General features: G+C 37.2%; 1 protein-coding gene and 1 pseudogene across 1 annotated transcript in view; both read right to left on the bottom strand.

The window, feature by feature from the left end:
* Nucleotides 1–200: 200 nt before the first annotated feature.
* RNF6 (ring finger protein 6) overlaps nucleotides 201–26,789 on the bottom strand; it is a 91,416-nt gene continuing 64,827 nt past the window's right edge. Inside the window, exons 7-12 of the mRNA XM_032838286.1 lie at nucleotides 22,254–22,352; nucleotides 20,192–20,232; nucleotides 17,288–17,361; nucleotides 13,570–13,639; nucleotides 4,423–4,550; nucleotides 201–225 (exon numbers count right to left, since the gene is read on the bottom strand). Coding sequence (XP_032694177.1) covers nucleotides 216–225; nucleotides 4,423–4,550; nucleotides 13,570–13,639; nucleotides 17,288–17,361; nucleotides 20,192–20,232; nucleotides 22,254–22,352 — 422 coding nt within the window. The 3' untranslated portion in view covers nucleotides 201–215. The remainder of the gene's footprint in view (nucleotides 226–4,422; nucleotides 4,551–13,569; nucleotides 13,640–17,287; nucleotides 17,362–20,191; nucleotides 20,233–22,253; nucleotides 22,353–26,789) is intronic.
* LOC116855447 lies at nucleotides 5,964–6,467 on the bottom strand (annotated as a pseudogene).

The raw sequence follows: 26,789 nt of genomic DNA on the forward strand, positions 1-26,789 counted from the left end.
TAGGGGTACAGCATTATAACTCCCAAAATGGTATCTTCTTACCACCCTTGGACACTTACCCTTCATCCTGATGTACCAAATGCCTTCTCCGTACCATTCATTCCAGAGTATAGCTCCTACACAGCTCACCAAGGACATGGCCAGGAGTAGCAGGAACAACACCAGGATCTGCACATTGGTCACCTTCTCAACATTTGATCTCTTGAGAGGCAATTTTATAGAATTCTGCATAATGGCACATGTACACACACCAAAAAGAATGAAAAACAATCAAAGGAATTATAATGCATGAATACTTTGATGGCAAAAAGAGGTTAAAAAAAAAATCCCAACAGTTGAAAAGTAGAACACTTTTTTGTCAAATTAACTAAGAAGACTAAAAGTGTGCCATATTGTTGAATGACATGGCTTTCCACTTTGGTCCTTAAAGCTTTTTTACTAATTCACAAAGAACATATTCACACAGATGATCACCCCAGCGTTCTAGGGTTTTAAAAGAAATCAAATATGGTAAATCAGTCTAGGTGATCTGTACAGATCTCCCCTCACAACAGAAAAGATCAAAAGACCATAGTAATTTATTGGCATTACTATTTATAGTTCTTGAATTATTTCTGGTTTATTTAAAAACCATAGAAAGATACCTTTCATCTGAGTCTATTGGGAAAATATTCAAGATTTTACCAGTATAATAATTGCTCTGACATGCATATTTGAAACCAAAGCTCTGGGTTAGGGATACAGTGAGAGTTTCAAATAATTTTCTATTAGCATTTCAGATTTTCCTGTAAATTTCTTAAAATTGTCTGTGGAAGTCTACTGAAATATTAGCAAATATATGTATATTTAATTTTTTAATATATAACATATAATTGACATATATATCTGTGTGTGTATATATATAGATAGATATAGATATTTAACTTTTCAATCACACTTTGCCAGATTAAGTTTACCATTTCTACATTTTCTTAATGCAGAAACATAAATCCTCAAAGTCTACAAGTTATGAAAATATGATTACTATCAATTACTTAACTTTTTTACAAAGCACAGGAACAAGATTTTCTTTAAATCCTAGGTTTAACTGCATTAAGCCTATTATGAGAACATCCGTGTGTGTGTGCACATAATTTTTATATATATATGTATATATATATACATATATCTATGCTCATATACAATTATAATATCTCCAAAACAATCATGTCATTCGTTCTCTTTTGCTGACCTGCATAAGTTATTTCTTCAAATATTGTACAATGTAGAACAGTTTTCAACTAAGGGTATTGTCCTTAAAATCTTTCAGTAAGGACATATTGACATTTACTAGTTTTTTCTTTCCTAAAGTCACGGAAAAGCCCTCTTTGAGATTTGTTATTCTAAAATAACAAAATCAACATGTATAATAAACTTCTGCAATGATTTACATTCACAGAACATAGAGAAGGACATACTTTCTCATGAACTGCACCACAGACAAGCCACACTGTGAGGATAATGGAGTGGGCTTCTTACATGAACAGTAGACATTTAAATCTGAGATGCAGTGTTGTATTACCAGGTGTACAATTAAGACAGCACGATCATTTGATACTGTTTGAGGGTCGCCATTTTACAACTGAATTGTGGGTCATGATTCTGTGTGTTCTATGTTGCCCTTGGTTCCCTGCCTAAATACAAACTTCTAGTTGGGGAGAGAGTATGTTTGCATCACTGTCTTAGTCTGAGGCTGCTAGTATACAGAGTATAAGGAAATCTTACCCATTAAAGCGTTGTTGCAAGGGTACAATCCCAGGGCAGGAGGAACGAGAAGAAGAAGAAAAATGAGGCAAGAAATTGGGAAACAAACAGAGTGGAGTGTCACCAGTCATAGCTTTGCAAGAAAATGTACCCAGGTCTCAGTGGTATAGCTTCCAACTTTCCTCAGACTCATCTGTCACCATTCCATGACTTCTCTCTCTGCCATTTATACAACAGTCACCCTGAGTTGCAGTGCCCACATGGCCCTTGGACACATGCCAATTCTTGGAACATCCTACACTCACCGCTCCTGAGGGACCTCTTGCTATTATGTTACCTCGACTGTCTTCCTTCACACACTGCAAGTAACTCAGGGACAAGCAATAGGTCTACTAGATCCCAAGGTCTTAGCATAGTGTCTGGCATTACATTGGTACTAAAGAGATATTTAGAGAAGGAATAGCCAAAGCCAAATGTTGTATTTTAGCAGAGAGTATAATGGGTAGAGCTACTGTCAAGTTCTCATGAATAATAAACATGCAAGAAGTTCCTACTCCCAAACAAAGATGGCAATTGACTTTCAGGCATATATGATTTTGTGATTCAACACTTCCTCACAACACCTGGTGCTCATCACAACAAGTACCCTCCTTAATCTCCATCACCTATTTAGCCCACCCCCCACCCATCTCCCTCCAGCTGGAATTTAAATAAAAACTTCCAAAAAACATGCTGCCTTTTGTTTCAACAATTTCAATGTTAGAGATTTATCTTCTGTAAAAATAAAATAAATAAGCAACTATCCATGTTCACTGCAGCAATATTTATAATGGTTTCTCTCCCCTAGACTCTCTAAGGTAGCTATATCATTTCCACATGTTAAGGATTTATTTTTTTATCTGAGACAGAGAGAAAGAGCACACAGGTGGGAGGAGGAGCAGAGGGAGAGGGAGAGAGAAGCTTAAGCAAACTCTGCTCTAAGCATGGAGCCCCATGCAGGGCTCAATCCCTCCTCGACACTGAGATCAGAACCTGAGCTGAAATCAAGAGTCCAAGCCTCAACCGAATGAGCCACCTTGGCACCTCTCCCTATGTTAATATAGAATGTAATTTTAAGTCTTAAATAGCAATTCACATAATAGTCTGTACAGATTGGTACCATTTTTGCCAACATGAAGTGTTTTCTGCACATTTATGTGTCTGTATACATATTATTAAATATTTGCTCATTATAGAATTAAAAAAAGAAAGAAAAAAAATGATTGAGAGGAATGGTACATGAGAGAAGGAATTCACACAGAACTTCTAATGTCATTTTGGCCAAAATAATCTTACCATAAATTGGAGCCATATAGACTAAAATGAAATATGGACCTCCCTTCAAAGTTCAGGTTAATAAACAGAAATAAGCTTCCTTAAAAAAAAAAAAAAAGATTTTATGTATTTACTTAAGAGAGAGCTTGAGCAGGAGGAGGGGCAGAAGGAGAAGGAGAAGCTGACTCCCTGTTGAGCAGGGAGCCTGTTGTGGGACTTGATCCCAGGACTCTGGGACCATGACCTGAGCCAAAGGCAGACACTTAACCAACTGAGCCACCCAGGTGCTCCCAGAAATAATCTTCCTAAATTCAAGAGATAAATACTAAATCCCTCACCTCCTAAAAGAAGAAAAAATCTAGAGGCAATACTACTTGTCATCACAAGTTACTTTACCTGCATGAATTTGGTTTCAAATCCAGTGTAAACAACTATTCCAAGAATCCACTGAGTATTTTTAAGTTGTGTACCTCTTAGCAAGACCTGATCTGGTCCAATTGGAACAGGACTAAAAATAAAGAAGAGCATTTATAAGTAAACCAAAAAAGATTTTCCTTTCCTTTTCACAATATAAAGCAAGTGTAAGTTTTCGCCTTAGTATATTTCTTTCTGTCAAGTTCAACTTTGGGGGTAAAGAGCAATAAAAACATTTGTGTCTTCATAGAAATACCTCTTTCTAAAAATGCATGGAAAACCAATGTTTTAGCATCCATTTTCACTAACCCAAAAGTATGTCGACTAAACTTTTAGAAAGAAAATATCTCTTGTGTGTAGGGTGACTATAAAACTTATTGTCAGGAAGATTAGGTGGAGGAATAAGTACCTGGGTGCCGACTTGGTAATCTGCAGAAAAGATTACACGTGGGCATTCAGAGCACACAGAGGAAGCTCAGTCGGCCATATTTACCTGTCCTCCTCCCCTCCAGCACAGCCAACCTACTATATAAAAGATGTTTCTGTAAAAGTCTTAAGTGGAAGCTAAGTGGGGTAGAAATTAAGAAAAATCCTTCATTATCAAACTGAAACCTTAGTGGCTTCTCTTCTTGGATGAATTTCAAAACCTTTTTCTTTCCACTAATTTACCCCAAGGGATGTGCTGAGTGCTTGTCCGCAAAGGGAACTTGGACCGACAACTTCTCCAGTCTTTCCATTTGCAGGTATACCGATTAAGAAGATGCCATACACTTCCCTCCCTTACTTAAAAATTCCTTTTTTTTTTAATAATATATTGACACCTCAGGTATTTCAACATCAAGTAAAAAATGAAAAAATATAAAGGTTTAAAATGTTATCAACCAAGAGAACAAAAACTGCCACATTTTTTTTTCCATTTTAAAAAAATGTTTGAGGTGTGAAAGACGATACCTTTTACCATTTAGATACAAGGTTCCAACGAAGGTGTTGAAATGACGATTAGGTCCTTCACATTCTATTTTTCCAGATAGGCTTGACAATTGTTTTTCTGTTTGCATTTCAGCTGTTTCTGACAAAGCCTGTAAGATAAAGTCAAAGTTAAAAAATAATGAAAATTTAATCTTAATAGCAAAGTTCAATGTCTCTAGTGGTTAAGAGCAAATTAAGAAAATCAGAGTCTAAAACTACACTGCATATATCAGGTAATAAATAATGTACATAAAACTTTAACATAAACTTTGGTAGAAAACTTTTCCACCCCAGCATTTTGCAAATAATTTTAATAAGGTTGAAAGAAGTAGGAAAGTTACGTTCTAATCATCTCTATAGAAAAATAACATTTTTGAAAGCTTAGTCAGTTTAACCAAACATCATATCATGTTTGATACATCTATGACTAATGATGTTGAACTCTGGACCATGCTTAGAGTAGCAAGGATCTACAATACTGATTCCATGTATCACCTGATATGCTTGCATCAGATTCATCTGGAAGTCTTTAAAATACAGATTGCTGAGATTTGCCCCCAGGATTCTTTTATTCCGTAGGTTTGGGGTGGGTCACTAGAATTTGCATTTCCAAAAGAATGCTGACAGCGCTGGTCCAGGGATCAAGCTTGGAGAAACACTGATCTAGAGAATGTCTCATTGCAATAAGATGATCTCAACTTTCCAGAGAGAAAAAGTGGATCATCTTCAGGAGAACAAGAACCAAATTGTCATGGGTCTTTTTAACAGCAATACAAGATATAGGAAGACAGTGAATTTTTATTTTTAATTATCTAAATAAAAGACCTTTAAACTTAGAATGTTATATCTTCCCAAATACAAATGTGAAAGTTTAATGCAAATATTTTCAAGCATGCAAACAATGTCTTGGAAATTTCGACACTCAGAAACCTACACTGAAAAAGTTTGAGATGCACTTCTGTTAATCAAAAGATGCCTTAAAGAAGTATGAGAGCAAGTTACCAACAGGGTCAATGTCTTCTAGACATTTATAATACATATAACTCATAAAGAATTAGTATGAAAAATATGTAAAGAAATCCTATAAACAAAAACATAAATATCCCAATAGAAAAATGAACAAACAACATGAACAAATTATTTCCCAGAAAAAGAAAATATGTATTACCAGCACACTCAAAAACAGATGCTCAAGGGTGATAGATTAATGAATTAAAAAAGAAAAAGCATTATCATATCGAGAGACTGAAAAAATTAGTAAAAATCTTTAAAATAAAATTCTAGAAAAATAGAATTCTTAGCAAAACTTCGGAAATTTGGTAAAGCAAACAAAAGCAACTATCCACACTTAACTATAAAATGTTAAAGCATTTCCATGTTAGATCAAGAAGAGACTAAGTTCTATCACCAAATTTATTTGCAACTGCTCAGGAGTTTCTAGGTAATGCCATAAGTCTGGGATAAAAAGAAATTAAATGATTACTGAAAAGTAAACACCATAAAAGAACCAATTTTTTTTTTTTTCAGAGGCAGAATGGGGAATCTGTGAAAACACGGCACCCCACACACAAGCGCTTTATCGACTGCAATGGTAGACTGACGCGGACAGAAAAGGCTGCGGCCCAGGGGACAGCCTCAGGCCACGGGCAGCTCCTTAGTAGCCTCGGTCTGACCATCTCGGAAATCATCTGCGGAATCTTCAGTGATCCAGTGACAAAAAGGGTGATGAACATGATGGTCAGCAGGAGGCCCAAGACCAGGGCCCAGATGTTCAGGCACTTGGCGGTGGAGGCATAAGTCTGGGCCCCAATCATGTCACCCACCATCTTCCGGTCCCTGGACTTCACAAAGTAAGCGAAGGCCATGAAGCCCAAGCAGCACTAGTTCAAGAAGATGGTGTTGAACAGGGACCAGACAATGTGGTCGGGCACGGCTGTCTCACCATGGATGTTGATCACGGTGGTGGTCACGGGAGCCGAGCTCTGGGGGGGCCCGAGCACAGACACCTCACGCTCCTCCTTGAGCATAATGAACCAACTTTTAAAGAAAGAATTTATTACCCAAAAAGTCCTATCTGCTTGACTTAAAAAATCATAAAAATGTATAAGAGAGATGTAAGGTGGCTGGATTTAAGATCAATAAACAAAAATAAATATAGATGTATCTTAAACATTCACCCACTACAGGACAGCTGGCTATTGCTAATAAAGCTGCTATAAACATTTGCATAAAGGTTGTCTGTCAATGTGAACATAGGTTTTCATCTCTCTGGGATAGTACAATTACTGGGTTGTCTAACATTTGCATGTTTAGTTTTATACAAAACCACCAAAATGTTTTCTCGAACGGCTGTATCATTTTATATTTTCACCCATTGTGTTCAAATGATCCAGTTTCTCCACATCCTTACCTACATTTGGTGTTGGAACTATTTTTAATTTTGGCCATTCTGATAGGTGTGTAGTAACATTTCCCTTTGATTTTAATTTGCACTTCCCTGATGGCTAACGATGTCGAAACTATCTTCTTGTGCTTATTTACCATTTTATTATCCTGTCCTGTGAAATGTCTCTTTTTGCACATGTTCTGATTGACTTGTTTGGTTTAGCTTTTTTTTTTTTTTTCCTGTAGAGTTTTGAGAGTTCTTTATATATTCTATATATGAGGCCTTTGTCAGGTATGTGGTTTGCAAATATTTTCTCCCAGTTTTCAGCTTGTCTTTTCATCCTCTTCAAAAGCAAAAACTTTTCATTTTAATGAGGTCCAATTGATCAGTTTTTCCTTTCCTGGGTCATATTTTTAGGATTGATTCTAAAAAATCTTGGCCTAATCTAAATTCTGAAGATTTTTTTTTCCAAATTTTTTTCCCTACAAGTTTTATAGTTTTACATTTTACATTTAAGTTATGATAAATCACTAGTTAACTTTTGTATAAAGTATGAGAGTTAGGTCAAGAGTTCTTTAATTTGTTTTTTTCCTATGAACATACAATTGCTCCAGCACTGTTTGTTGAAAAGGTCTTTTCCTCCAATTAATTGCTTTTGCTCCTTTGACAAAATCATCTGGGGATATTTGTGTAGATCTATTTCGGGGTTTTCTAGTCTGCTGCATTGAGCTGTGTGTCTATCCTTTTACCAAAACTACACATTCTTGGTAATAGTCATAGAATGACTTGAAATCAGGTAGACTTATTCCTTCCATTTTATGCTGCTTTTTCAAAGTTGTTCTAACTATTATAGTTTCTTTGCATTTCTATACATATTTTAGGATAAGCTCATCTATCTCTACAAAAGATCTTGCTGGTATTGTCATAGGAGTCACATTAAACCTGAATTTCAATTCAGGAAGACTTAACATTCTTACTATGTTGAGTCTTCCATTCCATGAACACTATTTATCTCTCCATTTATCTAAATCTTCTTTAATTTCCTTCATCAACATTGTAATGAAATTTTCAGCATACAGATCCTGTCTTGTTAGATTTACACTTAATTCATATTTTTTAAAAGATTTATTTATTTTAGAAAGAGAGAAAGGGCAGGGGCAGAGGGAAAGAGAGCCACCAAGTGCAAAGCCCAATGCAGGGCTCCATCTCACAACCCTGAGATCATGACCTGAGTCAAAACCAAGAGTCAGATGCTTAACCAACTGTACCACCCAGGTGCCCCCTAATTCATATTTAGAGCATTTATAAATGACACCTTTTTTTTTTTTTTAAGATTTTATGCACACAATGAGCAGAAGTAGGGGAAGGAGCAGAAGGAGAAGGAGAAGCAGACTCTCTGCTGAGCAGGGAGTCAGGCATGGTGCTCAGTCCTAAGATCCTGGGATCACCACCTGAGCTGAAAGCAGATGCTTAAGCGACTGACCCTCCCAGATGCCCTGATACTGTATTTTTAACATTACTACTATACAGAAATAAAAGTGGTTTTGTATGTTTATCTGGTATCCTACATCCTTGCCAAAAACACATTATTTCATTTTATTTTAGATTCCTTGGGAATCTAGGTAGACAACTTTTTCTACCTAGATGACTACGTCAAAACCAAACAGAGACAGACTTATCACTTCCCTTCCAATCTGTATGCTTTGTTTTCCTCTTATTGTACTTTCTGCCTCTTCCAGTGCTATGTGAACAAGAATAGGGAGAGCTGAGATTGCCGGTTTCCTATCTTGGGGGAATGCATTTAGTCTTTACCACTTATATTTCACCATATATATTTTAATATTAGCTCTAAGTTTTTTTGTAGATATTTTTTACCAAGTTGAGAATGTTCCCCTCTATTTCTACATTTCTCTAAGCTTTTTTTTTAATTGACACTGAATTTTGTCAAATGCTTTTCCTATATTTATTGATATTATCATTTTTCTTCTCTTTAGCCTAAAATGGTGGAGTACATGGATTGATTTTCAATTATTAAACAAGCCTTGAATACATGGAATAAACTTTTGTAATTCTTTTCATATATTGCTGAATTCTTCTTACAAATACTTTTAAAGAACTTGGAGGTCTATATTCATGAGGGATATTAGACTCTTTTTGTTGTTTTTGTTTTTTCACTATTTCTGTCTAGTTTGGGTGATCAGAGTAATAATAACAGCTTCAAAAAATGAGTCAGAAATGTTCCCTCCTCTTCTTTTTTCTGGAGGAGACTGTGTATAATTGATGTTAATTTTTCTTTGTATGTTTGTTAGAAATCTCCAGTGAAACCCCCTGAGCTTGAGATTTCTTCTGGGGGGTGGTTTTAAATTGTAAATTCAATTTCCTTAGTAGTTATTGGGTTATTCAATTTACCTTTTTCAAGGGCTTTTAAATTTTTCTGTTATCATTGTCATGGATTTCCAGCTTTATTCCACCATGGTTGGAGAACACACTCTCCATGGTTTCAACTCTTTTAATTTTATGAGGCTTGTTTCATGACACAGCTATCTATCTTGGTGTATGTTCTTTGAGCACTAAAAAGAATGTGGGTCTTTCTTTGTTGGGTATTGTTGAATGTTGTATAAATAAATATCAAACAGATCCTGTTGATTAATGGCCTGTAGTGCTGTATCTTAGAGAATTTTCAATCTAGTTGTTCTGTCAATTAATGAAAGTGGGTTGCTGAAGTCTCCAACCATAAATGTGGATTTGTATATTTATCTTTTAAGTTCTATCACTTTCAGCTTTACATATTTGCGGTTCTGTTTTTTGATGTATACACACATTAACATTCTTACATCATATTGTTGGATTGACTCTCTCATCTTTATATAATTATAAAAAAATGTTCCTTTTTGTCTCTAGCAACATCATTTGCTCTAGTATTTACTTGCTCTGATATCAACATAGGCACTCCTGATTTCTTTTACTTAATCTTTACATGATATATCTTTTTCCATCTTTTTACTTTAAAAAAAAAATTTTATTTGAGAGAGAGCAAGCATAAGTGGGGTGGGGGAAGGCAGAGGGAGAGGGAGAAGCACGCTCTCAGTTGAACAGGAAGCCCCACATGGGGTTGGATCCTAGATCCTGGGATCATGACCTGAGCAGAAGGCTGACGCTTAACCAATTGAGCCACCCAAGCACCCCCATTTTTCTACTTTTAACCTGCCTATACCATTATAATTAAAATGAGTTTTGAATAGACAGCATATACATGGATCATGTTTTTAATCTACTAGATATTACTTTAATCCAATACTTAATGGCATATTAATACCATTTACATTTAATAGAATTATTGATTTTTGTTTGTCCTCTCTGGTTTTGCTTTTTGCTTTTTCTTGCTTTCCTTTGGGTTACTTGAACATTTTTTAGGATTCCATTTTGGTTTGTTAATAGTGTTTTTTAGTATCTCCCTTTGTATAACTATTGTAGTGGTTGCCCCAGACATTACATTATTTATAAGCAACTTCTCACAGTTCATTTGTATCATCATTTTACAAATTTAAATGTAGAAGCCATACTTCCTTTTACGTCTCTTTACTCTCCCGTTATACATTTTAAATATTTTCTTGCACACATTTAGAACTATATTAGATAACTTTATGATTTTTGCTTCAGCCACCAAACATAATTTAGGAAACTCAAGAGGAAAAATAAAAACTTATTGTATTTAGCCTTATTTTTGTTTATCAGAGTCCTTCTTCCTTTCTCCTTATGTTCCTTTTTTATGGTTTCCTTTCTGTTTCAAGACCTTCCTTTAGCCATTATTGTCCTGTGACAATAATTCCATTATTTTTCCTTCAATTGGGAATGTTTTAATTCTCTCTTCATTCTTTAAAAATATTTTTCTGGGTATATGATTCTGGACTGGCAGTTCTTCCCTATGAGCATTTTTTTTTCTAAAGATTTTTATTTGACAGAGAGAGATCACAAGTAGGCAGAGAGGAGGCAGAGAGAGAGAGAGAGAGAGAGGGAAGCAGGCTCCCTGCTGAGCAGAGAGCCCGATGCAGGGCTCGATCCCAGGACCCTGAGATCAGGACCTGAGTCTAAGGCAGAGGCTCAACCCACTGAGCCACCCAAGTGCCCCCCCATCAGCATTTTTTAAATGTTATGCCATTTTTTTCTGTCCTCCCTGGATTTTAATGAGAAATGTAGTGTTATACAAAGGGTCTTTCCCCTCTAGGTAGGGTCCTTTTTCTCTTACTGCTTTAAAATATTTTTTTTCTTTGTTTTCAGAAGTTTTACTATTATGTGTCTTGGTATGGATTTTTTGGGTCTATCTTTTTTGGCTTGCCCAGCTTCTGAAATTTGTAGTTTATGTCTTTTGGCAAATTTGTGAAGTTTTAGCTACTGTTTCTTCCAGTAGTTTCTCAGGTGCACCCTTTCTTCTCCTTCCAGCATCTCATGTCATGAATGTTAGCTCTTTGGTTATATTCCTACAGGTGTCTGAAGCTCTACTCATTTCTTTTTCAGCCTATTATCTCTGCTGTTCAAGTTGGAAGTTGCTACTGTTTTATCTTTCAGTTCATGGATTCTTTCCTCTGTCCCTTCTATTCTGCTGTTGAGCTCATCCCTTAAGAGTTTTTGATGCCTTAAGTACTTATTGTACTTTTAAGTTCTGAAGTTTCCATTTGAGTCATCTTTAAGTCTTCTATTGCTTTGCTCAGATTTTGTTTCTTTGTTGAGACTTTTTATATTTTCATTTATTTCAAGCATGTTTGTAGTTGCACACTGAAACTTTTTTCCTTATGGATCCTTTAAAATCTCTCTCAGATAATTCTAGCATCTCATTATATTTGTGTTAGCATTAGTTGATTACTTTTTTTTAAAGACTATTTATTTGACAGAGAAAGAGATCACAAGTAGGCAGAGAGGCAGGCAGAGAGAGAGGGGGAAGCAGGCTCCCCACTGAGCAGAGAGCCCGACGTGGGGCTTGATCCCAGGACCCTTAGATCATGACCTGAGCCGAAGGCAGAGGCTTAACCCACTGAGCCACCCAGGCACCCCGATTTTCTTTTCTCATTGAGTTTGAGATCCTCCTGGTTTTTGGTATAATGAATGACTCTTTATTGAAATCTAGACATCTGGGGAATTATACGATCTAGATATCATTACACTTTCTGTTAGGTGGCTTCCTTTGACACTACTCTGACAGGGAACGGGAGTGTTGCCTCATTACAGCAAGATGGGGGACAGAAAGGTAAGTTGCACACCTGGCCTCTGTTGACAACCAAATGGAGGTGCTCCTTATTACGGCTGGGCAGGAGTGGGAGTTCTGGCTCCCCTGTAGGCCTCCATCATTATCTCCCTGGACTGAAGGGGTTGCAGCACCTTATTACCGCTGTCCATGTAGTCTTCACTGACTCAGTGAAAAGAGAGGAGTTCCTTATCACCATCTTTATTGCAAAATGAAACTCTTGGCTTCCTACTTGGTTTCTCTGACACCATATTTTTTGGGGAGTTGGAAGCCTCATTAAAGCTGGGTAAAGATGAAATTCTAGGCTCCACACTCAATCTTTGCTGACACAGGTGAGAGTGGGGCCAAATTTTTACTCTGGTGTTTGACTGGGGAAGAGTGGTCATTGTCTCAAACTTTCTGTCTTGCTGACTGCCCCTTTGCTGGTCCTTTGACTAGAGAAAGGAGGCTTTTGTTGGGGCATTTTTTTTTTTTTTTGGTCTGTATCAATTGGTTTTTCTGGGTTTTGGGTTTCTTCAGTTCTAAGCCTTGTATATATGACAAAAGGTATATATGACTCACCACCTTGTTGTTCCCTGGGTTCCAAGGCCCCACAATCTACCTTCTTCTATCACTCTTTCAGTATCTTCTCATATTTGTTTTCTATATAATGTCCAAAGTTTTTAGTTGTACTTAGCAGAGAAAATAAAAGAAAGTATGTCTACTTCATTTCCCCTGAAACAGAAGTCTACAATTGCATTTTTTAAAAAATCAAGAGGGTACCACCAAACTATTATAACAGTTAGTACTGGGGATAAAAGTGGGATTTGGAAGGTGGAGATAAGGTTTAATAGACAAAGTTCCTGTATTATTTATATTATTTTTACAAAGATGATACATTACTTTAATAAATTCTAAAATTTGTTTGCATTTTCAATCAAATTAAAGTTTGCAAAAAAAGATTAGCCGACATGTAAATAATCAAATGTAAATTTAAAGACTTCTTATTGAAGCAAAGTGACAAAGCAAAGACTCAATTATCTTAAAGATCATCTTTTTTCCATTAATAAGAAGTTAATTAGAAAACTATCTCCTTCCATTCATTATCACAAGTTACTCTGAAATTCAAATGATAATTTAAAAAGCAGTGGTATATGTACTCAGAGCTCATTTATACCCCTTTAATCTTGTTATGATATTTATCATGACAGTAGTTTTATCACCAAAGAGCAAAAATATCCTCAAAATAATATGCATCAAGGCATGTTATCCTTTATATGATCTGTGTTTTATAGGACATTCTTTTTCTTGCACTAGTACCATATCACCTAGTTCCTACATATTCTTTTTAAAGTCCCCTGTAAATAACTGATGAGGATGAATCATATCCGTACATGACAGCAGTGAGATACTTTTCTTCATGAACAAACAAACAAACAAAAAACAAAGACAAATAAACTGGCACCTGCCAAAACTTGACATTGTGAGCTTAAGCACAAAATTAGGATTTCGAAGTTATCCTTACCTGTCGTATTTTTAGATTTGTCTCCCCATCCAGATTAGATGTTGCTACATAACATGTTACTTGAGGTTCACTAAGGAAAATAAAGCAAGTAACACTGAATCACCGTCTCTCCAAAAATCAAATTCCCAATAACGTTAACAGTGAAATGGGACCTACACCAACAGCTGAAAGGTCTGTTCAAAACTGAAAGAACTACAATTACTTTTTCAGGAGAAATTAGCAGTCTGATACTACCCTGCCTAAAATTCACTTTGTAGTAGAAAATTTTCTACCCTCACAAAGCTGAGTGATTACTCTTTAATCCCAAAAAGAGAAATGGCTGAGGGTGAACAGAAGAGGTTATATAGCTCAAAACAAACCAGTGTCACAACTAAGGTCAAACCTAAAATTCTGTTATTTTCTAAGATGGGTCCATTGGAGTTCCCAATGGCTCAAGCTCTATGGCTGCCTTCTTTCTTCTTTAATATTTTATTTATGCATTTATTTATTTGAGAAAGAATGAGTGTGAGAGAGAGAGAGCACAAGCTAGATGGGGAGGGACAGCAGGAGAGGGAGAAGCAGACTCTCCAGTAAACAAGGAGCCCAATGTGGAGCTTGACCCCAGGACTCTGCGATCATGACCTGAGCCGAAGACAGACACTTAAATGACTGGGCCACCCAGGCGTCCCTCAATGGCCTTTATAATGAGAATAAAATCTTTAGGATAACTCTGGACAGAGCAGGGGCTCTCAGACAAACACTACACTTTGGCTTCTCTATTTTTTTTAAGATTTTATTATTTATTCATGAGAGACAGAGAGAGAGAGAGATTGAGAAAGAGAGAAGAAGAGGCAGAGGGAGAAGCAGACTCCCCACCAAGAAGGGAGCCTGATGTGGGGCTGGATCCCAGGACCTGAGATCATGATGTGAGCCACCCAGGCACCCTGGGCTTCTCTATTTCTATCTAACCTCACCAGTTAAGAAATCAAGACACTGAATTAAAGAACATTTGCTTTGTCAGATTTTATTCCATGTCAAATGCAATTTACTCATGAAAATTAATTGTCTGGGGGGAAAATGCCACAAAGAATAACAAAAAATTGTCATTAAAGTTTACTTAGTCTTAAATTCAGTCTTACTCTTTGGACTGTATCTCATTTACTGAATATCAAGTTTAAAGTAAAGCAATCTGTATCAATTTTGCCAGCCAAGACCATATACCCACAAAATAAAAATATATCTTTACTAAAGATGCCAGTGACACAACAAAGTAAGAACTTCCAAAATCTTTTTCTATTATGCCTAACTTCTTTGAGTTTATTCTTTTCTACTGTAGCTAACATTTTAGACTAGATTCTTAGCTCATTTTTTTGGCATTTCTTCTTTTTTTAATGAAAGCATTTTAAATTAAAGTGTTAACTTAGCTGTATCATAGGAGGTTTGATGTATTCTCATAACTACTAAAATCTAAGTATTTTCCAATTTCCATTAGGATTGCCTCCTTGGCTAATGAGTTGTTTAGGGCCATGTTTTATTTCTAACATATAAGGTTCGTAGTTATCTTTTTATTACTGATTTCAGACATAATAGCATTATGGTCAGAACAAGTAGCCTGTGGAATACCAGTCTCTCAGAATCTGTTGATTCGTTCTTATGTCCTAACAATTTTGACAAGTGTTCCTAATTGTGAAGAATTGTGAAGAATATGTATACATCACTTTTTGATACACGATATACCAAAAATCTCTATACATGCCATTATTTCAAGGTTATCACTGTGCTTTTCAAATCTTCTACCACCATACTGACTTTTTTCTCCATTTGATCAATTCCTGAAAGCAAATACTGAAACCTCCCAGTAGGATGTTGAGTTTGTAAATTTCTTGTAGATGTTGAAGTTTTTTCTGTATCTTTAACCTATGACATTCCTCTGTGACTTGAAACTGTTATTATGAAGTGGCTTTTTTTCTTTTTCTTCTATGATACCTTATCTCAAATAATGCTTTTTGTCTCAAAGTCTATTGTATCTAATGGTGATACCATCTCTTCTGGACTTGTTTTCTATTTTCTGTATGTATTTTTTCATCCTTTCATTTCAATCTTCCTGAGCACTTGTGTTTTGTGAAATTCTTGTAAACAACATATAGCTGGACAGTTTTATAATATTCTTTCACTTCTGAAATCTATTTGCTTTATTTGTAATTGATGGTTTTTATTTATTCTACTACCTGATTAAGGGCATTTTATTTTTCCCTCTTTTTGCCTTTTTTTCCTATTCTTTTAGTTACTTTTGAGGGCTTTTCCTGTTTCTCAAATAATTTTCCCCCTTGATATGGCTGGAAGCTCATACAAATGATGTAGAGGTTATAGAAACAAAGCCCTTTATGGTACCTCCCTGGCTTCTGGGTGAACCCCATACTCCTAACCGAACCCAAGAGAGAAACACATCGACAACACTAAGTTCCTTTGTCCAATGGGTTAATGCATTGATGGCAAAAGAACAAAGTGTATCTGGTAGGAATAAGAACTAGCATTGGTATTACTGCTTTTCCAGAAGCTTAGACAATGGCTCTAGAACAAATCTCTCTTCCCAATAAATCTCGTCATGCTCCAAGAGGATGTGTGTCTAGAAGGCTAGGAACTTTTGTTTTTTAATCACTTTGAGTGATTATGACTTGATCTAGGTAAAGAGTTTACCCAACATGTCAAACGCAGTGGTGTTCATGACTGTAGCCACTCTTACCCACAGATGCCCCAGACTGTGTTCTCCTTACAGAGAACATGAAGGAGGGGACAGCCAAGCTCCCCAGGGGGCCCAACATAGAAGCATATGGAGAGGTGGTCAGACATGACCTCATGGAAAGGAAATACCCATTGCAGGGAGTCTCTGTGTAAGCTTCCTCCAAAATAGCCAATGAATAAAGCAATATAGTTCTACAAAAAGAACGGAGGCTGTGTTTTTAAACTTGGTCCTCAAATGAGTCCACTTAATGATATTGAAAAAAATCACTTACTTCTCTGTGTGAGTCACTTTGTTCTTAGAAAGGGAACACCTCAGAATTGCTAGGAGATTAAAATGTGATCATAAATGTAAATATTTTATATTTTGCTGACTGTCTGTAGAAATTATAGAAGGGATGGAATTAATCTAACAATTAGGAAAGAAGAAAATATGTCCAGCAAAATTAAAGAAAAGATAATAGAAGTACAGAATAGCAGTCAGCAAACTATGGCCCACAGGCTAACTCTGGGTCCTGCCTCTTTTTATAAATAAAGTTTTATTGGAACATGTCCACACCTATTTGTTTCTATATTGCCTATGGCTGCTTCTGATGCTACAACAGAGACTGCATGGCCTTCAAAGCTGAAAATATTTACTATCAGACCTTTCACGGTAAAATTTTGCTGATTCCACAACTCTGCAGTAACTTTGCTGGTCTATAATATAGAAAAAGGGATAGAGAAAGGGGTGAGAAGGGAAGGCCTATGATTTTCTTAAAATTTCTAATTCAGAATAAATTCCTTGGCTGGCTCAACCTGTTCAGTTCCGGACTCTTGGTTTCAGCTCAGCTTGCAATCTCAGGGTCTTGAGATCGAGCCCTGCATGGGGCTCCATGCTCAGCACAGAGGCTGCTTGAGACTCTCACTCCCTGTCTGCCACCCTCCCCCGCACACTCTAAAATGAATAAATAAACCTAAAAAAAAAAAAGTTTCTTGAATGCCCACTATCACAACGAACCTGGAAGAGATCAGAACCACGTCTGCAGGAAGGAACTGTCCGTTGGAGGCCTTCACAATGTCACCCACATTTACCTTTTAAACAAGGAAAGAAATCACAGAAGCATGAATTTTAAAAAGCAAAATAGAGTCAAAATGCATAAAATATTCTTAAGAAAAATTAGGAGGTGAAAATCCTGGAGCCATGCTAAGAAACTTCAGCTACATTAGAACAATTTTGTTTTTTGAGGGAGTCATTCCTCTAAAAGAGTTGTTCTTAACTGGGGGCAGGTGTCCCTCCCTTCCCCCCAGGGACATTTGGCCATGTCCGGAAACATTTCTGGGTGCCACAACTTCACGGGTTTTAGGAGACAATGCTACTGGGAACTAGTGGGTGGAGGCCGGAGATGCTGCTAAAAGTTCACAATGGACAGGACAACCACCCAGAACAAAGAATTTTCTGGCCCCAAAATGTAAATAGTGCCAAGTGTTGAGTCCCCAATGTTGGGTTCCCCAATAATGGGTCCGTGATTAAAGGAGCAAGACTGATACAAAACGAAGGTCAAGCAAAGCTTTATTTCGTGCCAAGCATCAATAATCAAACCGAACGTTCGGGGCCACACCTCTTACAGAGAGGGCGACCCCTCTCTGCTTCACAGACTAGCTTTTAAGGGCAAAGGCCATGTGGTTGGGCCTGCCCACGCACAGGTGGCCAATGAAATTGTAACACAGAGAAAGCTGCACAGTCATGCTAGGTGACCAACCGAATTGCAATTTACCCTAGTAGACATTTGAACTAGCCTATCACCTTGGTCAGAATTGGTGCCCAAAAGGTGCCCAGAGGGTGGGGCCCATACTCCTTGGTAACTAGGGAGACAGTATGCATACCCCCACTTATCAGATGTCTCCACCTGGCCTGACCCACCCTTGTATTTGGGCTTTGTTACCTGGGACTGGTTTCTGGGACTTGTTTTTAAGTAAGTGCCCTGGGGAAAGGGGGGCAGGGACAGTTTAAGTTTTAAATAACAAAATTATTGCTTAACCAGATGGAAGCACTCTGGCTAAATAGGTCCTTACACCAAGGTTGAGAAATCCAAACAGACTAATTGATAGTACTGTTTTTGCAATTATGCACTGTTCTTACACTATCACACCGTAATTGCTTGCCTAAAGGTGGGCTTTTCTCTGCTGGTCTGTGAGCTCCATGCAGAGCAGAAAAAATACCCATCTCCCTCCACCTGACACATTAGTCAATCGATCAATCAATATTTGTTGACTGAATGTATGAAGGAATTCTAACTTGTAACTAAAAGAGAAAGATGTAAATACCAGGAACAATATGTGAAGAAAGCGGCATGAGTTTTTAATGCTTTCTTCCCGTGTACTTTTTCTTTAACCCCTTGAGCATTTACACTGTCCTAGGTATTGAGGACACAGCTCTAAAAACTGGCAGGCCCTTCCTGGGCAGCTAGAAATGTGGGGCAGAAGGAGGGAGGGTGGGCAGAGGAAGAGGGTAAAGTTCACTCCCAAACCAATTTCTGGACTATACTGAAAAAAATAGTAATTTCTTTCTGAGGAGGAAAAGAACGAGGAGACTATTTTTCTTTTCATAATATGATTATACAGATAATTTCTATCTTCATTAATTCAGCAGAGATTAATTAAATACTTCTGGATCAAAGTGAGGAAAGAAACTTAAAAGCTGTAAGTGTCCATAAATTCTGAGAAAAAGGATTGACAATTAAACATTCACAACTTACTTCAAGTTCACAGTACAGTGAGCAATAAAGCATTTGTAGCTTATATAAACAACAGCAAGATCTCACAACAGCTAGAATGAGACAAGTTGACACTTTGTAATTAAAACTAGATTTCCCCCCAGAAACGATATTGACACAGAAGATTATGCCCCCGGGGATCTGATAACAGGGAGTTATCAGATAACATAGGATAACAGGTTTCCCTAAGAGTGGTCATCTCTTACAAACTTTTTCTCTTTGGCCCACAGGACCCTCAAATCAACTCCCTTTTCCTTTTGTAAACACCCAATCTATAAAGTGCTCCATTTGATCGTACAGGTGGTAAAAGGAGTCAGAGAGACAAGAATTCCTGGTCCTTGGCTCTAGCTGTGTAACTCATTCTTCTAGTGGAAGGCAATGGCGGTAAATTAAAACTCAATCATGTAAAAAAAAAAAAAAAACAAAAAAAAAACTCAATCATGTAATCACCCCTCTGCAGAAAAAAGTTCCCCCGCCCCCGCTCCCGCTCCCACTGCAGCCTCACTCCTGTCCTCTGTCTCTCACCAACCCTCTCCCCTGAGACTCTGCCAACCAGGAATAGAGTAGATGTCTCAGGGACTTTTTCTCTTAGTCCCAGTGAGAGGAGCAAAATGCAATCATGATTAACTCTACTGCTTGATCTCTCTCAGGGAAAGGCATACTGATGATATTTAGAAACCAAAACACTCTTATAATTGGTCTTCAAAGGCATTTACACTGGTCAGCAAGGAATTATTAATGAGGACAAAGTATCAAGCCCCCCTATGCCTTTAACTTCTACCTCAAGGGCAAATATTCATGAAGACATTCCCTGAGGTAGTCTCTGTGTAAGGTTACCTTGTACCCTGAGCAACAGCTTGTGAAGCAGCATTATCTCTAAATATTCCAGTCAGTGACACAAAAGTAACACAGAGACATATTAGAAAGCACGTAGACTTCCAACCAATGAGACTTAAATTTAAAGCCTTTTTTCACCACTTCCGGGCTGTATGACCTTGAGCAAATTAGTTATTCTCTTTGGTCCTCTACTTCCTTCCTCATCTACAAAATAGGATAATATGACAGTTCTTGAAGACATGTTTCAGAGATAAAAATCTGTAACTCTCATTATGGGAGGTGCTTATTACTCACTTAAAATACATTCTTACCTCTTTCCACATAATCGTTTTCCATGTATTCTCTCTTAACACTGGAAAACAGAGTTATGTATTAACTGTAACAATTGAATTAGGTAAAGTCCAAAATAAGAGATATTTTTCAAAAAAACTAAATGTGTTTCTTTATAAATTACTGTCTTCACTAATTAAACCTTGAAATAAACTGGAAAGAGATGTAAACTGTGTTCACATGCACTGAACCAAAATAGAACAATATGATATAATGTAACTTAACATAAGAATAGATGACTATTGCATAAAGTTAAGTTACTTCTGATCCTAGAGAGAAAACAGTTTGCTAAGATACTGGCTGATACCTTGAAAAGCAACGTTATATATTTCTAATCAATTACAAAGTTAGCACATATTGAAATTAGGACTGAGAGAGACTATGTAACACCCAGATCTTTTTTATTGACATAAGAATTGTTCATATCCCAAATATTCCAACTTCCCATCTTTTTTCATTTATTTTATTCTAATTAACATAATTGATGATTCTCACATATAGGAAACAGTTTCCTGATGGTTGTTCTTTGCTTTCTATATTTAAATAGCAAAATGTTATGAAACACAGCACGTGTATCTGGTCAATTTAGATATTTTTTATAGTGAAAGGGAATAAAAGATTCGTTTGATATCTTACCTATCACCGTCTTTGTGTTAACTAATTTGTCTGCCATGTGTCGTTTCTGTTATAGAAAAAAATTCATTATGTCAAAAGTTCAAAGTGAGTAATGCACATGATAACACAAGTCATAGTAGGCCTAGGAAAGAATAGAGGCAGTGAACCTAATTGTAATGGGTTTTGGGCTTTTTGTTTTGTTTTAGGGGGTTTGGTTTTTTGTATGTTTTTTGGTCATAACGGATTTCAATTTTGTTTTACCCCTATCAGCTCTCTAAATTGAGATGTGATCTAATGGAGGGAGCACAGCATAGTGGTTAAGTATGTGACCAGTAGAGATGGCCTGTCTTGGCTGACATTCCAACTCTACCTCCTATGAATGCAGCCATGTCAGGTCACAGGTCACTAACCAGACTGTGCCTCAATTTAAATGAATACACATACACACATACACACACGTGTAAATATATACAATACAGTGCCTCCTACATAGTGAAGTGCTACTTAAAATGTCAGCATATTATATATGGCTTTCAATGACCATCCTTCTAGTTAAACACATAATTAGCAATCTTGAATTATGCCCCATTTAGCTCAAGGCTTTTGATTAAGTTTGAAAAATTCTTTCATAGTATAAAGCAATCAAAAGACCAGCAACCAAATAGATTTTACTGATGACCTATCTTTACAAGATATGGAGAAATGAGGCAGAAACATAGGAATAACAAGAGCTACCAATTTTGGAAAATGAGCATTAGGATTGTGAGTGAGGAAAAAGGGGATCCTACTAGAGAGAGCCCAGGTGTAGCAGGTATGGTCAGAACCAATGGAAAACAATACTGAATCTCTCTTTTCCTTTACTGCTAAAATCTGTAGGCTCATGTGAAATTGTGTCTGTGAGAATACCCGGGTGGCTCAGTCAATTAAGCATCTGCCTTTGGGTCAGGTCATGAACTCAAGGTCCTGGGATGGAGTCCTGCGCTGGGTTCCTTTGCTCAGCTGGGAGCCTGCTGCCCGCACTGCCCACTCTGCCCTCTCTGCCCTCCCCCTACTTATGCTCTCTCTCTAACAAATAGATAAAATCTATTTTTAGAAATAGGAAAAAAAAATGCATCTGTGATAAGGTTAAAGGAGAAATGAAGTCACTGCACAATTCCTGACCTTTTTAGCCAGTTAGGATTTTCTGGTTGCATTAAATCCTCAAAGATACATCTTATGACCACAATTAAATCCTACTGGTTTCTCAAACACAGACACACACACACACACACAATTTAAGATCTGAAACCTTAAAACTTTGGTTTTTCATATCAACTACAGATTTAAAGAATTATACCAGTTCCAACAAGAAGCTTAAAAACAACAACAACTATGCCTCTTCTATTCAAGGCAACAGTTTTGAGAACATTTCACTAATAGTGAACTTACATAATCTTCTACAATCTCTTTGATGCCTGAAACCATAAGAATAATCACCAAAGGCAAGAGAGTTGTATATTTTCCCGTCGGAGACACATCTGGAATTTGCTGCAGAAACAATCAGAGTTCCACTGTGAATCTTATGATGAATCTTATATTTTTGCTTGACACTAAAAGTCTGACTACTAGTAGCATATGTGGGACATAAGAACAACACATGCTGTTAAATAAAAAGAGGAAGGAGACTCTTAGCTTATCAAAACCCTCCCTGAAGCATGAGACTAAACATTACGTTATGGAAAATCCACCAGAGTGACTGCTTAACACTTGGGTCATTATGTCATCTTTCCAGTATAATGCATTTACCACATTTCGAAGAGAATAGTTCAAAACTTAAATGTCTAAAATAGCATCCCTTCAAAATAGTTAAATCCAAAAGGTCAAGTTAACTGAACCTTCTTTTTGAGGCACAAGAGAAATTTTTGGGAGAAGCTGGAGAATAATATTTCTCTTAATTTCCTATGGAGACAACTCTAGGTCTACCCCCCACTGTTTAAAATAGGAGAAATAAAGTAGGGACCCTGGGTGGCTCAGTCAGGTGTCTGACTCTCGATTTCGGCTCAGGTCATGATCTCAGTGTTGTGAGATCAAGCCCTGTGGAGCTCCGCACTGAGCATGGAGCCTGCCTTAGATTCTTTCTCCCGCTCTGCCCCTCCCAGCTCCCCCACTCACCCTTGCTCACAATCTCTAAATAAGTAAATAAACAAACAGGATATGAGAAATAAAGTGATAAAGAGGCTGTGACAGTTTCCTGATGGAGGAAAGGGTAGGTAAGGTCCTAGATTGGACTGTTTATAGTTTTCCAGATTTAGACCAGTTTTTAGGCTTATGTTTCCAAACTTGGGCCTGTGTGTACTCTCTATGCTGCCTTATTTCCTGCTTGTTTATTATTTGTTCCTATAGCAAAATATTGTCTATTTTGAAACTCTCAATAATTCTTATAATTACTTTAAAAGCAATCTAAGGGAGATTGCTAAGGGGGTTCCATAAGGGGGCAGTTCAATGGCTCAGTGGGTTAAGCATCTTCCTTTGGCTCAGGTCATGATCTCAGGTCCTGGAATCGAGTCCCGGTAGGGCTCCCTGCTCAGTGAGGAGCCTGCTTCTCCCTCTCCTTCTGCCCCCTCCTTCCCTGCTCATGTTCTCTCTCTCTCTCTCTCTCTCAAGTAAATAAAAGAAATCTTTAAAAAATAATAAAATTAAATCAAAATAATTAAAATAAAATAAAAATAATTTGAGAACCAGAGGAAAAAGGGGAGAAATTTTAGGATTGCTTAGGCTATCAGTTAAATCTTCCTTTCAAATAATTCCTATCTGTCCCTCTTCTCCATCTCTCCGCAGTGCACCTCCAAGCCAGTCTTGTCACTCACAGGCCTCTCTCTGTCTCTTCCTTGGTTAAGCCTAACCAGAGCTGGCCACTTCACTCTAGCTCCTGACTGTCACTGCCTTTTTCCTATCCCTCGAACATAGTCCAAGCTTCTGAATGTAGCACTAAGCTTCTTATATCCTGATCTCACCTGACATCTTCAGATTCTTTCCTACTCTACACTCCAAACAAAATGTTTACTGTTTCCAGGACATGCCATACACTAGAAAAAAAATTTCATACTTGCTAAATTTTCACAATTCAAAATATATAAAATATTCTCAAAGAAAATTTTACCTCTTTCCCTTCTTCTCTTTGGCCCCTGGTTCTTATAAAAGAAAACCAGTGCCTCCTGTTTTCATGCCTTTTCTCACACAGTCGCCTGTGGCTGAAAGGCCTTTTCTTCCACTGCCCCTCTGCTTACTGTTAGACTCCTCCTCCTCTAATCTTTGGCTCAAATGTCATCTTCTTTTTCACTAGCTTTTCCTGAACCACTCAGACTCCAGCCCAAAGTGGCCTGTGTTCCCTTAATACTTTATAAATATTTCTTGAAGTATTTGTATGTTAAGACTACCAGCTCTCCAATGGGGCTGCCTGGGTGGCTCAGTTACTTAAGCATGTGCCTTTGGCTCAGGTCATGATCTCAGGGTCCTGTGATCAAGTCCCACATCGGGCTCCTCACTCAGCAGGAACCCTGCTTCTCCCTCTCCCTCTGCTGCTCCCCCTGCTTGTGCTCTTGCTCTCTCTCTCTGACAAATAAATATTAAAAAAAAAAAAAAAGGACTACCAGTTCTCCAAAGGTAGGAACTATGTCTGATCATTCATTCTTGAGTTAATTCCATGCACAGATTTTGCTACACACTTACATGACCTCTATAAATGTTCACTAATGCCAGTGGTAGAGCATTGACTGCAAATGGTCACTAACACGAATCTTCTGTGTAAATTCAACCCAACCAGTTCATTAAATTCTTATCCCAAAGCTTGGCCATTTTGAAGGCACTATTTCTATTCTCAAGGAATTTACAGTTTTCCAGGAAAAATAAAATCAATTATAATGTATAGCAACGATCATTGCTACAGAAGATAAAGATGGGGGAACTCAGCATGGAGCGTGGCATTTTGTGACATTTGAAGGAAGGGGATTTTGAAATGTGCCTTTAAGAGAATGGATAGAGTATAACCAGATGAGTGCCTTCTGGGTTAGGTAACAGAATGATCCAAGGTCTAGAGCTAGGAAGAAAATTGGGGAATTGTGAGGAGATTTGCCTCTTGGATTGTGTTGCATTGTAGGGTTCACGATGCAAACAAGGCTGAATAAACAGGCACAAACCAAATTATGGAAAGCCTTGAATTTAATTGTTTTTGAAAAGATGTTATTCCTAAAAGAGGGAAAGCTTTAGACATTGGTCTTGGCAATGATTTCTCAGCTAGGATGCCAAAAACACAGGTAATAAAAGCAAAAATAGACAAGGGGGACCACATCAAACTGAAAATCTTCTGCACAGCAAGGAGAACCATCATCAAAATGAAAAGGCAACCTACAGAATAGGAGAAAATATTTGAAGCCCTCCCTCATCTGATATAAGGAACTTCAACTCAATGAGAAAAATAGTAATGATAATAATCTAATCAAAATGGGCAAAGGACCTGAATAGACATTTCTCTGAAGACAACCTGCAAATGGCCAAGAGGTACAGGAAAGGTGCTCAACATCACACTAATCATCAAATGAAACTCCAAACTACAGCGAGAGTGAGACATCATCTCACACAAGTTAAGATGGCTGTTAGCAAAACAAAAAAATAACAAGTGTTCATCAGGATGTGAAAGGATTGGAACCCTTGTACACTGCCAGTGGGAATAGAAAATGGTGCTGCTATTACAGAAAAATAATATGAAGATTTTTCAAAAAATTAAAAATAGAACTACCATATGGTTCAGCAATCTCACTTCTAGGTATTTATCCAAGAGTTGAAATCAGGATCTTGGAGACACAGCAGCACTCCCATGTTCATAGCAGAACCATAGCCAAGTATGGGAACAACTTCATTATCTGTCGGTGGATGACTGGATAAAGAAAGTGTGGCATATATACAATGGAATATTATTCAGGCTTCAAAAAGATGGAAAGCCTGCCACATGTAATAACATGGAGGAACCTTGAGGACATTATGCCAAGTGAAATGAGCCAGGCACAGACAGGCAAATCCAGCATAAGACCGCTTATGAGACATCTAACATAGATTCATGGACTCAGAGAGTAAAATGGTGGTGTCAGGTGCTGGAGAGAGGGAGAGATGAGTAGTTGTTATTCAATGAGCATAAAGTTTGTTATGCAAAATTAATAAGTTCTAGAGATCTGCTGTACAACAGATGTCTATGGGGAACACTCCTGTATCGTACACTTAAAATCGTTAAGGGGGTAGATCTCACATTAATTGTTTTTACTGAAATACAAAAAAAAAAAAGAAAGAAAAGAAAATTAGCTATTTTAAACTAGCATCTGGACTTTCTTTAAACTATTCCTTTAAATATATTTAAATTATCCTATCATGGAGGTGGCATAAATTATAAAATGCAGTCCAATAATATCTCATTAGTGATCTAAATCAGGAAGAACTGTGGACCGATTCATACGTTAGGCATCAACATGTTTTTCAGCCCCCAAATGGGAGTTTCAGTGTCTTAATGAGTATTGTAAGGAGAGAGTTCTCTTCTTTCAGTGTTTGAGTTTATTCTCTACATCAAATTCTTAATTCAGCTAAATAAGATTCTAGTATTTTCTTTACTAAAAAGCTTAATCTAATAATGTGTTCAGAAATATTACCTGCAATATAGTAATGAATAGGAAGAAAGCATTAGCAGCTTTGCTAAACTGCAGGTACAGATATCGAGGAAGAAATGACCAAATGCTGTACTTGGCTGTGCTGTAGGTAAGAAGAAAAATACCATTAGCAGTTAACACTGGGAACTCTAAACACATCAAAGGAAAACCTAGAAGTGGATAAAATATTGTTATAGAACACTCTTTCCTAAAGATTTTTTGCCATTTTTAAAAACATTCATTGTTATCTGAAAACAATGTTGGGATAAAGAAAATTTTCCCCATTTCAGGAACT

The sequence above is a fragment of the Lontra canadensis genome, unplaced genomic scaffold, assembly GCF_010015895.1.
Source record: "Lontra canadensis isolate GAN:19392208 unplaced genomic scaffold, GSC_riverotter_1.0 scaffold103, whole genome shotgun sequence".
NCBI classification, from domain to species: Eukaryota; Metazoa; Chordata; class Mammalia; order Carnivora; family Mustelidae; genus Lontra; species Lontra canadensis.